This window comes from Prionailurus viverrinus, chromosome C1 (assembly GCF_022837055.1).
Source record: "Prionailurus viverrinus isolate Anna chromosome C1, UM_Priviv_1.0, whole genome shotgun sequence".
Classification (NCBI taxonomy): domain Eukaryota; kingdom Metazoa; phylum Chordata; class Mammalia; order Carnivora; family Felidae; genus Prionailurus; species Prionailurus viverrinus.
Window position 1 is genome coordinate 6,317,304 of NC_062568.1, and position 15,301 is coordinate 6,332,604.

Sequence of the window (15,301 nt, forward strand, 5' to 3'; positions counted from 1 at the left end):
ACTGACCCATGGTACTTGGCAAAACCCATACTGAGCATCCAAGAAGAATAAAAAAAAAAAAAAAAAAAAAAAATCAGTGTTATCTGGGATACAAAGTCTAGGTACTAGCCTTGTATCAGAGTTCTTTAGGGAGCAGAGGGAAAACCTCAAGTTCTTGCTCTCTGTGAGACAGCAGACTGAATTCATGTCAGAAAAATGTCACCAGAGGCAGGAATGAAAATGTACTAGTTATGCATTACCGTAAACAAACAATCCAGCTTATACTCTTCCTGACAGAGGTCCAACAAACCTGGCTAAATTTACTTAGGAAAATTGTAAAAGACTAATCAGTACAGTATTTTGATGTAATTAAAATTTTTATCTTAGCATTTTGGGGCTTAAATCAAACACTTTGAGTATCATTCCGTATTAGTAAATAAATCAGCTACACACTAATGTGTTAAAATCTCTAACAATCACCATTTAGAATTATAATCCTAGAGCAATAATGGCAATAAACTAAATCCAAATCCAGGACAGAAGTATGATGGATTTTTTTGTCCACTAAAAACTAAAGAAGGGTTACTTCCTTTGAGAGAAAAGATTTTGTCAAGAACAGTAGGTACTGTTTGTTTAAAGTTCTCAAAGTGCAAGTACTTCCTGTCCATATACAGGAGATCAGTTGGTAATTTATCAAGTAGTCAAGCATAAACTAATTTCAGAATAACTGCAAAGAATTCTTGGGAGGGAATGCACAGAAGGTTGAGTTTTAAAACCGTCCAGGGGCACCTGGGTGGCTCAGGCAGTTAAGCATCTACTCGATTGCGGCTCTGGTCATGATCTCATGATTCCTGGGATCAAGCCCTGCATTGGGCTTTGTGCAGACACCGCAGAGCCTGCTTGGGATTCTCTCTCTGCCCCCAAGCCCTTTTGCACGCACATGTGCACATGCTCTCTCTCAAAATAAGTAAATATTGACAATATTTTAAAAATTTAATGAAAAAGTGTATAAGATCTCTAAGATTCTATGCATGATCATGTGAAAATTGGAATATGATAAAAAATGAAAAAAACTTAAATGATCCTTAATTGTATCTTAAGAAAAAATATTTTATGTAGAAAAAGATGAAATTAAGCCTTTATCAATACTAGTAAAGATATTTATTTTATCAAAGACCAACATCAAAAGCATATTTGGACTTTTGGCGGTTTCTCAAAAGTTTTAAAGATTAGTAAGAAATTTAACTTTCCAGTATTTATATGGTAATCCTTCGCATAAACACCAAAAACAGAACAGAAACTATTTTTAAAACTGTTGAACACTTTGGGCAGTATATGTATAGATGCAATGCCCTTGATTGTTAACTTTTATTTTCATCTATAGTTGCACCAAACGATTAAATCACAAATGACCAAAGTTACCCTAATTAGAAGCAATGGATACTTCAGCCATTTTTCTTTTTTAAAGATTCAAGCAGCCTTGCAAAGCAAGCCTTCAAAGCAGCCTTTGGTTTTGGTTTACAAACAGACAAATTTAAGAACAGGAAAGAGTAAGTCCATTTTAGCAATCAGCCTGATGCTGGCTAGAATGTCCACCACTGGCATCAGCTGTGGAGGGAAACGGTGCTTTTAGGATTTTCATCTCTGTCCACTCATCCACCCAAACAAGGTGCAGTGACTTTTTGTTTTGACAAGGGAACTACTGTGAAAAGCAAAAAAGTCAACATACTGCCAAGGCACTGGGATTATTTAAGCAAATGTTATCTGATTAGTAATCTAATACAATTGCACTTTGACAATAAATTGATTCCTACTAATGTTATAAAACGGCAAAGCCTCAACTTCTTCTTTTGTAAAAGATTAGGAAATTCTGAGGACAGCTCTGATATTTACCATATAATTTCACCAGGAATAGCTCTGCCTGATGCCTATATGAAATCCTACTGCATGAATGGGAAGTAAACAACACTAGCCAATATCAGAACCAAAATTTAAACGAAAATTTACTTGTCATTATTAAGAGGTAAGTCCAGAGTCAAGTACCTCTTTCCCATGGACTTTCTCAAACTGTGAGGGTAACGTCTTTGGTGAGGCTCCAACCTCTTCCAGAAGACAGTAAAAGGTAAAATTGTGAAAAGAGCGAGAAAAAGATGTTCATGGAAACACAAAGTTTGTGCCCTTTCTCTTGAAACTTTAAATAGAAAACCTTAACTTGTTGCCACTGTCTAAGGCAACTTACTGGTTCCAAGAAGCACAATAAAAGAACCAGAAGAAGAAAAACATCACTGGTTGCCAGAGTGATTTCTGTTGCTTAAGAACCGCATCAGCTGCTGAGTTCCTGTACTATGCACTAAAATATCCCCACAACAGGCCAGTCACTCCTGCACCTTCTTTTGGTAGAAAGAGTAGGTTTAAATGATCTCAAAACATTCTTCCAAGCATAATTTTAATCTACGGAACTAAGAAAAACACAAACAAAAACAAACCCTAAATGACAAACCACTCTTAGACTCCTCCTTCTGGATCAAAATAAGAAAGCAAGAAAAGATGGGTGCTAAAACTGAAAAAGTTGGGATCACTGAAGCTGGTTAAGTTGACTCTGTACAGAATTAATATGCCCACCAAAAAGCAAGGTAAATAAAATAAAAAATGATGCTTGGTTATTCCATTTTATTTTCACTATTACACTCCAAATCATACCTAACTTCCTTAATTGGTCTAGTTTTTTTTTTTTTTTCCTTAACAAAATGTGTAAAGGATAGTTTGAGAAATCCCAACACCAAGGAACTGAGAAGCCCAAACAGTACGAGCATTAGGGTATTATATGATAATTACTTGGCGAAATATTAGTACAACATAAGCCTGCAAAATTAAAACAACTCCTAGCTGTGAAAAGCAGAGCAGAGAAATTCTTACGTGTACTCCGGTGCAGAAATTGGTGCCTGGAACCTTGACATTTTATTTCTTGGGGCAGAATATGATCTGTGCCACCTTGAACAATAATTATGCTTCTTTTACATATTCGGCTTTCATAACACAAAGAAAAAGTGAGATACAAGTCTACTGGTCAGAATTCATTTTTGTGTCAATAGCTGACAATAATCGATTCTACTGTCTCTGGAAAGCGATTAAGAAAACGGAGGCCAGTGTTTCTGCTCCCATGTCTACATGCGCTTTTACTCTTAAAGCCAAGGAATAAACTAAAGTGGAGGCAGGCAAAGGTTCACGGACCATGACACATAATTAATTGTACATTACAAAGAAGAGACCAAAATAGGTGAAGACAGCAAGAATTTAATAATTACTTTAGTGGAAGTAAAATATTGCTGTTTTATAATAAATTAACAATTTCGTCCTTACTGCATCACTAACACCAAATATGTGATAGTGCTCATTGTATAAAATTCCTAATGTTAATTAAACGTAGATTCTTAAAGATGAATTCAACTACAAATTTTTGAAATTAATAATGGAAGGGGAAGAAAAAGCCAGGTTACATTATTAACAAAAAGATGCTTAAGTAGGGGTGCCTGGGTGGCTCAGTTGGCATCTGACTCCTGACTGCAGTTCAGGTCATGATCTAATGGTTCATGAGATCGAGCCTTGCATGGGGCTCTGTGCTGACAGCACGGAGCATGCTTGGGGTTCTCTCTCTCTATCTCAAAATAAATAAATATATATATTTTTAAAAAGATTCTCTTTAAGAGAAATGCTTAAGTATCTTACCAGAATATGGTAATATACATAATTACCATACAAAAAAGTATGGTTATGTAATCTAAGAATTTCACTATGAAAATGCAGAATTAAATATTCATTCTATCTTTACTACCAAACATTAAAACATTTTTTGTTTTATTAAACATCTAGAAAGCGCCATTAAGGCAACTTAAATACAAAAGCAAGGATTAGTTGACTCTGCTAATCTTCTCTGTTATGAGGAACTTAGGTAACTGCAAAAATTCCTACAAACGAATTATCTACTCTAATAGTAGCCTCGTTAGGCTGGTTTTCATACATAATACAACTGTTTCCTTTCTCTTCAACCAAACTCAGCTACCAATAATTACACATTTTGTGGAAAAAAAGAAAAAAATAATGCTATACTAAAATAGACCTGTTTTTATCTAATATGAAATTTCAAAGTAATTAAAGACCTGAGAGCCTGGGTGGCTCAGTCGGTTAAGTGTCCTACTTCGGGTCAGGTCATGATCTTGCGGTTCACGAGTTCGAGCCCCGCGTCAGTCTCTGTGCTGACAGCTCAGAGCCTGGAGCCGGCTTCAGATTCTGTGTGTGTGTGTCTCTCTCTCTGTCCCTCCCCCGTTTGTGCTCTCTCTTTCTCAAAAATAAATAAATATTAAAAAAAATTCTTAAAAAAAAAAAAGACCTAAAAAATCAGCCACATCTTATATGAAGATATGTGGCTTATATGAAGAACGGAAAAGTTGATGAGAAACCTTTGCTGCCTTGAAAAAGATTACAAGTAGAAAATAACAAAAGCCCTTGATCATTCTGACAGGTGCTAAATCTCAAGAAGCCATCTTAGACATAAACTATGTCGTCTTTTTTACCATTTGGGTAATATACTGGGAAATGTACTAGGAAAATGGATTTCACGGACCGGCTGCCATCACTGCCAGCCAGGCATCTCCAGGAAAACATATAATTACCATAAAAATTTTTATATTAATGGTTGAACTTGTCAGGTAAGTATTTTCGGAGGGAGATATATATTCATTTTAACCTACTGTCTACTTACATAACCCTCCAGAGTAACTATAGCTACTTAAGGACACATTTCAAGATTCCCCACGAAACGAAAGCACGTCTAGTTCTCCTCCATGCCTAACACTAAATAAGAAAGTTCCTACCCTATCAAAGCCCCTTCGGCATCTCTGTATTCTTCAGTCAGTGCCAAACTAGCACTTGATGTGGTCTGACACCAATGGATATTGTGCTGTGCTCCAGTTCACAGTACTGAGTACTCCAGTATGGTACTGAGCTCTAGTGCTCTTAAATATACGTTTAAGTGCTTTGCTTTTGTCCAGATTGGCAAACTCCGAGAGAGACGCCCCATCTCCTGATCCTGTTGCAGTTCCCGGAGAGGCTAACATGATGCCTGGCATCAGATGTGGTTCGTGAACAAGGAGTTCATGAAAACTGACTGAAAATGTAAAGAAGAAGATACCTTAATTTACACAAGCAACCTAAATCATCTATTTAAAAATGCCACAATCACCAATGGATGTGAGACTTAAAATTCTGACCAGATTTTAAGGGGATATTGTATGTGTAAAAACCCACTAATTTTAATGAAACAACAACAAAAAACCATGTGCCTGATCTAAAACATCTCATAGTGGGGTAGCTTTGATCAGAAGACAGTAACATAGCCAAATGAGAAAGACAAGTTTACCTGGCCTTTGAAACAACAGACTCGTATTTTTGGAAAATGAAATGGATCTAACAATTCGATGACTCAGTAGGCAGAGAGATAAACAATAATCCTGGGAAGTAAAGCAATTCGCTTGCCTGTGCTTACACTGGTTACCACGGCTCAGTAGAAGCAGAATGGGGCGCCTGGGGGGCTCAGTCGGTTGGGCGTCTGACTTGGGCTCAGGTCATGATCTCACGGCTGGTGAGTTCGAGACCCGTGTCAGGCTCTGTGCTCACCGCTCAGAGCCTGGAGCCTGCTTCTGATTCTGTCTCCCTCTCTCCCTGCCCCTCCCCCACTCATGCTCTGTCTGTCTCTCAAAAATAAACAAACATTAAAAAAATTTTTTTCAGTAGCCGAGCTGGAAGGGCTAGTTCACAATCTTATGACCAACTGAGTAACTTGAAAACAAAGACATTTGCTTCAAGTGTTTCCTTTTGGTTTTTTTGTTCCAATCTACACCCTAGGTAAACATTCCCGAAGGCTGCACAGAACTGAGCACTAACATTTATCAACTTTTCCTAAGTATACTTTATAGGCAATTCCCAAAATAAGTAAATCAGACTTTTAGAATTCTGTCATATGTGTAGAAGAGGGGAATGCTACTGGAAAACTCCCATGACGTATTTTAAGGCTCTAAAAATAACTGCAAAAAATGGAAAACTGATGTAAATGTCAAACAGATTTCAAACATGTAAAAGCAAATTATTTACTTTTTTCTCAGGTTCTTAGGCACAAAATGCACACTTTTTCCTCTTTAAAAAACTATTTGAGAGTTAAGAAAAAAAGAAGTAACTTATGTAGAAAATGACAGGACACTGGATGTTGAAAACTTATGCAGGAGACACAGTTCCCCGTGTTGTACTCACATTGAGTCAGCTCTGAGCAGCTGTCCGTTTGGGCGAACGGCATTCTCACTCATGGAGCGCTCTCTTTTTAGCCTGCCAACTGCACGGATCTGTTCAGTTCGGCACAAAGAGGGGGAAAGGAACAGAAAAGACTGTCAGGAGCCTAGTAGAGCTACTTACCATCCAAAGAACCTCAGTCCAAGGCTATTCACAAAACTTACAATTTACAAAGAACACAGAACCAAGAATTGTTGCTAAACAGGAGTATTGAAAACAGGTTAAAAAAAACACAACCCTACTTATTATCATGCGGATAAACTTAGGAATGCTTATCTACCTCGTGAAAAGGTACTTCTGGTTTCTATTTAAGTATCCACATTACTTGGTAAGATTATATTTCTATTTACTATAATTTAAATAATACACTTCCATTAATTAAGAACACTTTACAACAGTTTTTAAAGGCACGTATTTTATAGGAAATGGGATGTACTTGTGTTACAAACAAATGTTCCAGGCTTCTGGGGCTAACACAAATTCAGATTTGGTTGGATATGTAAAAACTAGACTGAAAAAAAAGCTAACACTAGCTTAAAGTTTCCGGCATTCCAGAGACCTCCACAGTCTCCCACCCCACACACTCTTCTGACAAAATGTATCACTGACCTTTTCCATTAAGGGGTAGGATTTATGTTCCCTTCCTTTAAATTGGGTGGGCTGGTGACTGCTATAGAGATGATGCAATGTGGCTTCTGAGACTAGGTCATAAACAATAAGGCTTCTGACTTTCTGCTCTAGGCTGTTCAAGTTTGGAACCATGGCACCATGACGTGAAGGTGTCCAGGAGTCCCACAGAGAGGCCGTGGGTAGGTGCACCAGTCAGTGACCTTGGCTGGGCTGAGTCCCAGACAACAGGCTGTATGGACAGACGTGGGAGTAAGCCGGCAGAGGGCTGTAGACTCCAGCTGTGGAGTCGTCCCTAGCTTTGAGACTTCCTCGCTTAGACCCAGATATGGTAAAACAGAAACAAGCTCTCCCCACGATGCCTGCTGCACCTTCTTAACGCACAGAACCTGTGAGCAAAATGAAATTTTTGTTTTGTTTTAAGTCAGGGTGGTTTATTACACAGCAATAGAACAATGGTAATCACTAACTTTCCTGTTTGTTTAGGATCTTTTTTTTTTTTTTAACTAGAAACAGCTATGGCAACTTCATGGTTTAAAAAAAAAAAAAAGTAAACTTTACTGTAAAGGACAATTGGTATGTGAAGCAATGGACTTCAAAGTTAAGATTTTAAAAAATACAAATCAGTATTCAGTGATGCTTGTAAAAAAATCTTGGGAGTAGATAATCAGGTTACAAGCACCTTCAATGGAGAATAAATCCTCATTTCATGCCAACAAAACTGAAAACCACAATACACAGTGTATAATTTCAGAGAATGGTTTAGATCTGGTTATTGTTATGAACCATCGACCCACTCAAACAAAGGAAAAAAAAAACACTTCTAACAACAGAAAAGGGGTCAGGGTGGAGCCTACTGGAAGAAAATTGAACCAAAAATAAGAAAGTTGAACCAAAAATAAGTATTATGTTATTTTTAAAATGTATTTTTAAGATGTTTATTCATTTTTGACAGAGAGAGAGGGAGAGAGAGGGAGAGAGAGAGAGAGAGGAAATGCAAGCAGGGGGAGAAGCAGAGAGAGAGGGGGACAGAGGATCCAAAGCAGGCTTCAAGCTGTCAGCATAGAGCCTGACGGGGGGCTCGAACTCCTGAACAGCAAGATCATGACCTGAGTGGAAGTCGGATCCTCAACAACTGAGCCACCCAGGGGCCCTGAAAAATGAGAACTGCTTTAGAGCTACATATCATATACACACATGGTACACCTCTATCTCCCTCCCACACACACCTCCACAACCAAGTACACTAAGCACACTTCATTCACAGAGAGCAGTACCGGGTTGATTGGCGAGGATCCCACTGAAACCTGCCTTCCTGCCCATGGCAAGGTTGCACCTGCCTTCCCTAGGGAACAGCCCTTCCAGATTACAGTGATCAAGGTGAATTTCCTACTAAATCAGAACCATTCCTGCTGCTGTGCTATAAGAACTAAGATTAAGCAGGACAGGAAACGACAGAAGACAAACATTATGTCTATAATTTCAACACAGCCTGGAAACGAGAAGATCCTAAGTCTGTTATTTTCACCATTTGAAATATGATTTAAATAGAACTTCACAGGAACCCTAAGCTTGATATTACTGCCATATCGGGAAGAAAAGCAACTTCTCACAAAAGCATGTATCTGTTATGCCTTCGGATGTGACCAAATTGTATGCTGTAACTTTAACCAAAGTGCGTAGACACTGCCTGAGGTGATAAGGAACACTATCTTTGAACAATTTCCACATTTAGTTCAGTCATGGCGGTTGTTTCTTCAATCTAAGGCTTCTATTTTTAAAACTTAGGGTTTTTCCCCCCCAGCTTTATTGAGATCTAGTTGACAACTCAGGGCTCTTAAACCTCATTCAGAACCAACCAGCACAGATTACCCATTTAAAAACTTGCATTCACTCCTGGAGCTGAAAAGTAGCTTCCTAGCTTCAGGTAACTTCCTGGGGAGGTTAGGTCATAGGATCTTCTGTGCCTGGTAGTAAGGCTTCAAATTCCCTCTAGTGTGCTTATAAATTCTGAACAAATGAATAAATGACTGTCCTCTAGGCCTTTGTTTGCTGGTTCTTTTAGTCCATTTAGAGCTGACTGCCCTTTTAAGAACCTGCTCAGAGGCCTTAGTATTTTCCCTGGTACTGATCTCTGTTTTAAAGTGACAGCTCAGAGACATGCATCTGTGAATTGTCATGGGATTTTTACTGGAGGAGGTGCAAGTACGTCGTGAGATGGGCTGAACCGCCCTCCCTCCCAAACAGGTTCACTGTGCAAGGTGTAAAATAACGAGGTTTGGAGAGAAGAGCTGAGATGGCGACTGAAGGTCATGGGAGGGACCGTGGCACGTGTGCCCACAGTGAACAGAGCAGGCCTGGGCTAAGAGGGCCAAGAACAGTGGCCACACAAAGGATCTGAGTGCACTTCTCTGAACCGTCCACGGATGAATATGTATACGTATACACAATTAGGCGATTCTCACTTTTTCCCTCTTCTCTCCCTTTTGCTCCATTCTGCTCAGACCCAGGCCTCTTTCCACGGGAGGGAAAAGAAAAGGAAGCTAAGCAAACCGTCACGGAATGGTGATCAGTCCCACATTCAACAGCTTCCGAGCTAATACAGGACGCTTTTAAGTATTCACTGAGCGCCTAGGAGTCCTTCTCCATTTGTTTTGGGATGCGCCATTTGACTGGGTTACTCAGTACACTTCAGGTCAGCTATGTTCTTTCACTTCCCAGCCTCAAGGTTGTCCTATCAGTTGAACTGGACCATCACGTAGCACTGACAGCCACCTGCGATTTTAACAGACCTAGGGCTTTTGTGTTAACCCTCATGAAAGCTTCTTGGGCGGATGCTTTCCAAGTGTAATCCTGGATGAGGTTTGTTCTGGCTGGATGTGCCTTTCCTAGTCCCTGAGCTCCAGCTGTACACGTTGTATGTGGCTGCTATCAAATGCGGCATCCTGCGGATGCCATCTGATGACGGCTTGGACGTAGCTCCTTTTCTGAAAACATTCATTGTCTTCGTTCTTCTTTTCTAAGACCAGGTCAGAGTTTATACAGGCCAACTGATTTTCCCCTCACAGGGCTTCTCTGACTCTTGACATTTCTTGGGTATGTTGGGGTTTAGTGCCTTTGCAAAGATTTACTGCAAAAATGGATGGCATTCTTCTACTTGTCTTTCTGGAAGTAGGAGTTGCCAATTCAGGCAAAAACTCTTACTACCTGTCATTAGTCCAATCTGTTTCCTCTTTCTACTTCAATGGCCTTCTCACAAAGCTCTTGCAATTATTACATTTGACCTTTTCTTTTTTTAAAAAAATGTTTATTTCTGAGAGAGAGAGAGCGCGCACACGCATGCACATGCGCAAACAGGGGAGGGGCAGAGACAGAGGGAGACCCAGGATCCCAAGTGGGCTTTGCGCTGACAGCACAGAGCCCAGTGGGCTCCAACTCACAAACCGTGAGATCATGACTGAGCTGACGTCAGATTCTTAACCGACTGAGCCACCCAGGTGCCCCACAGTTGATCTTTTCAAAGAATGTTGTTGTGACTGATAGGATATGTTGACAGAATCCATATCTGTGATGGGGTTACGCCTCTTCAAGGCAGCGTCAAGCCTCCTTAATTTTCCAACGCTTTTTCTTCATACGTCTTTCTGTTTGTTCTCTGGAAGATCTCCTCTTGCTGTCTCCCATTTGGACCCCGTTTTGAGGAGGGGTGCTGTTGGTGTCAAAGCCCCCTCCCTCCTCACTCACACTGCCTGATCAATGCTAAGAACACAGAGGACTGCCTTGACTTGGGTATTTTGCAGTTTGCTACCCAGATCAGTTTACTGCTCAGTTCCTTTATTAGTTTCTTCAGGAAGAATCATCAAAGCAGTGGTCTGTCCCACAGTTGCTTCCTAAGTACTGGGACCGATCAGGCATATTGAAAGGGTTCATCAATTTCCTCTCTATCAGCCAAGCCCCCAGGTTTTATAAACCCTGTCTGTGCTGGGGGATTATCCCCTTCACGCTTGAAGCCCTCTTGCATGGGTTCCCTTGGATTCTTCAAGCCAGTTTAAGAATTCAAGTGGTTACTTTCTGCAAACTTATCCCTCGTGTCAGATACATTTTAGACAATTTCTATAGCCTTCTATATAAGCCACCTTCTCATAGTCTCCTTTCTTGCCATAGGCCAGTGGTTCTCAACTGGGGGTGATTCTGCCCCCAAGGGGACATTTGGCAATGACTAGAATTTTTCCCTTCTTTTTATTGTGATAAAGCACACATAACATAAAATTCGCCATTTGAAACTACAAGACAGTATACTTAAAGGGCTCACAATGTGTAACCATCACCTCTACCCAGTCACAGAATATTTTTATCGTTTACTGTCATAATAAAAATCATTTATGATTTTTATCATATTCCCAGAAGGAAACCCTACAGTGATTAAGCAGTCATTCCCAATTCCTCCCCCCACCCCACCCCGCCCCGCCCCAATCCCCTGGCAACCACTGATCTGCTCTCTCTGTGGATTTGCCTCTCCTGGATACTTCATATAAGGGGACTCATAAAATTCCATGAAAGTGGAATTCATAAAATATGTGGCCTTTGCTGTCTGGCTTCTTTGATGAAGCATGATGTTTTCACGGTTCAACCATGTTACACAACGTGTAAGTATTTCATTCCTTATTACAGCTGAATAATATTCCACTATACGGATATACACTTGGTGTACGTATTCATCATTTGATGGACATTTGGGTTGTTTCCACCTTTTTGGCTATCAGATACACTGGTCTCTAATGGAGGATTCCACTGGTATCTAGCAGACAAAGATCAAGAATGCTGGTAACATTCTATAGTGCAAGAGGATAGCCTTCATCACAACAAAGAATTATCCAGTGCAAACGTCAACAGTGCCAAGGTTGAGAAACCTTGGCACGTGCTATAAAATGACTACTACAGAGTAAACAATTCAGGGGATCTCACTTGATAGATTCTGACTAGCATCCGAAGGAATCATCAACGTGATGAGCACTCAGGGCTTTAAAGCCCTCCTCTTTCAATCCATCTTCTAGAAGTAACTAGAACTCTGGTCCTTTCTCCTTTCCCTCTGGTCAAGAGGTTGACGGTCAGGAGAGCTGCCTGACCTTTCTACGGACTCAAAGTACACATCATTACCTTTGCTCTCCTTTCAACAGGCAGCTGATACTGTCTCAGAAACTCCTCTCTCACACCTCAGGATTTGGCACCTGCCACACGATTTCAATTTTACAGCAATAATATTTAAACGTTGTTAGAACATGTGCTAAACACACTACGTGCATTATACTCAATTCTCGTAATAATCTTAAGCACTTGGCATTATTCCGATCTTTCTTTTAGAGATGAGCCTTGGAGTTGTTTAATAATTTATCCAAGGTTATGTCATTAATAAGTAGCAAAGTCAGCCTTCAAAATCAGGTCTAATTCTCAGCTGAAGTTTTTCACTCCAATGCTATACACTTTGGACACTTATCACATGTGACTTAATATCACAATTATTGCAGGAGTAATAGGCCTAAAACCTAGGTCTACTGAGGGCAATTCTGGTAAACTTTGTTTCCTCACTCAATATAAAAGCAATCACTCAGGGGTGCCAGGGTGACCCGGTCAGTTAAGCATCTGACTCTTGGTTTCAGCTCAGGTCATGGTCTCACGGTTGGGCCCTGCACGCTGGGCCCTGCAATGACAGCATGGAGCCTGCATGGGATTCTTCTCTCTTTCCCCATCTCTGCCTCTCCCTCTCTCTCTGCCATTCCTCTGCTTGTGTGTGCTCTCTTCCTCTCTCTCAAAGTATATAAATAAGCTTAAAAAAAAGAGTAATCACTCAGGAAAGTGCCTGACTTGTTTTCAATCACTTATTCTCACCAAGTGCACAGTAAGTATCTAAAATAGTGAGAACAGAAAGATCAAAAGGAAAACAAAACTTGAGAGTAGTAAAGGGAACGTTTCCCCCTGGTAGAATCCTCACTCCACGACGCTATTATCCAGGCAGTAATTTCCACTGGGCACTTTTGGGGGGCCAGGAAGCAGGGCCTCTCTCTTGTCTCACTTGATATTCATACCTTTCATTATTCTTTGCTATTAAGAACTTTGTATCGGGGAGGCTGGGTGGCTCAGTTGGTTAAACCTCTGACTTCAGCTCAGGTCAGGATCTCATGGTCCGTGAATTCAACCCCCGCATCGGGCTCTGTGCTGACAGCTCAGAGCCTGGAGCCTGCTTGGGATTCTGTGTCTCCTTCTTCTCTCTACCCCTCCCCCACTCACACTCTGTCTCTGTCTCTCAATAACGAATAATAAAAAAAAAAAAAGAACTTTGTATCTTCTGAGAATGTTGGGGTCTTTCCCTGCACTCATGCCACTATGCAGGAACTGTATCTCTCTGAAAAGGGTCTTACACAAAAGCTCAAAGAATGTTTGTTACATATAATTCTACAAGTATCTTAATGTCCTTCCACTGTGGGAACGCTCAAATGTAGTGCGTTGCACCAAGCACAAATCTAGAATGTCCAAACTGGCACCTGTGAGTATAATAATCTCAGTTACCTCAGGAGAAATTTCCAACCTAAGAAAAGGCCATACTTAGTACTAGGAAACTGTACTCCCTCCCCTGGGTCACATGGATACTTCACCCTCATTGGAAAGGACTAATATGAAAAATGACCACAGGCAATGCACAACACGAAAGTTCAGAAGCTACAATATAAAAGCTACAATTATAAATATCATCACAGAGAAGAAATTTTACAAGATTGGCCCTGAATCAATGGGAGAGGCAAGATCTAAACTTTGCTCCTAACAGCTTATTAAGTCCCTCCTGCCATATTCAGGTCAGCAGGGCTATTACTGTCGCAGGTACACCAGCTGGGTGGAGAAGTCTTAGCAAGCTGGGAGAACAGGTAATGCCAGGGAAAGAAAGAGCTTTCTTTCCCTATTTGCCAGACTTCTTTTGTAACAAAGCCATACGTTCATTTCCTATGCTAATCTCATCTTTTTCTATATCGCTAAAGGTGCAGCACCTAGCCATAAAACCTCTTCCTTCTAGAGGCGCCTGGATGGCTCAGTGGGTCGAGCATCTGACTCTTGAATTCAGTTCAGGTCATGATCTCATGGTTTGTGAGCTCGAGCCCTGGGTCGGGCTCTGGGCTGACAACACGGAACATGCTTGGGATTCTCTCTCTGCCCCTCCCTTGCTTGTGCACTCTCTCTCTTTCTCTCTCTCAAAATAAATAAATAAACAACAACAAAAAAAAACCCAAAAACCTCTTCCTTTAGACCATATGAACGTTAATGATTTCTAAAAAATTTCCATTCTCCTGAAACATAACATCTAAATCTAAAAAAATAGCATAATGTCTTACTTGGGTTGTCTATAAACCACAATCTATACTACTTAACGGTCCATGTGGAAGGCTTTCATTACATATTGCTAATGATAGGATTTATAGCCTTTAATCCTCTTTACCATTCGCTTTGGTCTAGCTTATTTCAAATTCAGTTCACATTAAAACTCTACTTACTTCTTCATTTTGCGGGGTTGCAGGAGGCCTTTCTAAATCCAGAAAATCTAGCGGTCTTTCACTTAGGGTTAGTACACGAGGCGGGGTTTTCAGTGCCAGAGGTTTAAAGGGAGTTGACTGTATAAGGTCAAGATCCGCTGGTCTTGCAAATGGAATGTCTTCATTATTTCCTAGGAGTAACGAAATAGAAGGGAAGGAGGTTTTAAAAAGAGAGTGGTTTTATTAAAGACTATCTGCCATTACACACCCCCTAGAATGTCTAAAATGAGAAGACTGATGGTACAAAGTGTTGGCAAGGGTGTGGAGCAGTGAAAACTTTCATGCATCACTGATGGGAATATCACAGGGTACAATCAGTTTCACAAACAGCATGACAGTTTTCCATAAAGTTAAACACAATTTACAATATGACCTAACAATTCCACTCCTAGGAATACGAAAACCCACGTCCTCACAAGGACTTGTATGGCAACACTCACAGCAGCTTTAATCCTAACAGTCCCAAACAGGAAACAACCCAAATCTCTATCCGTAGGTGACCGGATGAACAAACTGGGGTGTATTCACATAGTGGAATGCTACCCAGGAGTAAAACGGAATGAACAACTGATGTATGCAAGAACTTGAAAGAGTTTCAAAAAGCCTGGAACTGAGGGGGAGGAACTAAATGAGATGGGGCACAAGGGTACCTTTCAGGGTAATGAACATGTGCCATAGCTAGACTGTGGTGGACAGTTACAGGAGCATATATGTTGGCCAAAACTCATCGAGCCGTATGCTTAGAAGTCACACGTATTTTATGTATGTAAATTATATGTCAA

At 40.4% G+C, this 15,301-nt stretch overlaps 1 protein-coding gene across 14 annotated transcripts in view; it reads right to left on the minus strand.

Moving 5' to 3' along the window:
* The window catches only part of MFF (mitochondrial fission factor), a 34,227-nt gene that overhangs the window by 12,938 nt on the left and 5,988 nt on the right, over positions 1-15,301 (minus strand). For 9 of the 14 annotated variants that reach the window (XM_047872299.1, XM_047872305.1, XM_047872303.1 and 6 more), the window contains 3 exons: positions 14,481-14,650; positions 6,283-6,371; positions 2,896-2,970 (listed from right to left, as the gene is read on the minus strand). In XM_047872299.1, the coding sequence (XP_047728255.1) occupies positions 2,896-2,970; positions 6,283-6,371; positions 14,481-14,650 (334 nt within the window). The remainder of the gene's footprint in view (positions 1-2,895; positions 2,971-6,282; positions 6,372-14,480; positions 14,651-15,301) is intronic. The other 5 variants (XM_047872302.1, XM_047872306.1, XM_047872309.1 and 2 more) reach the window with 1 other exon arrangement.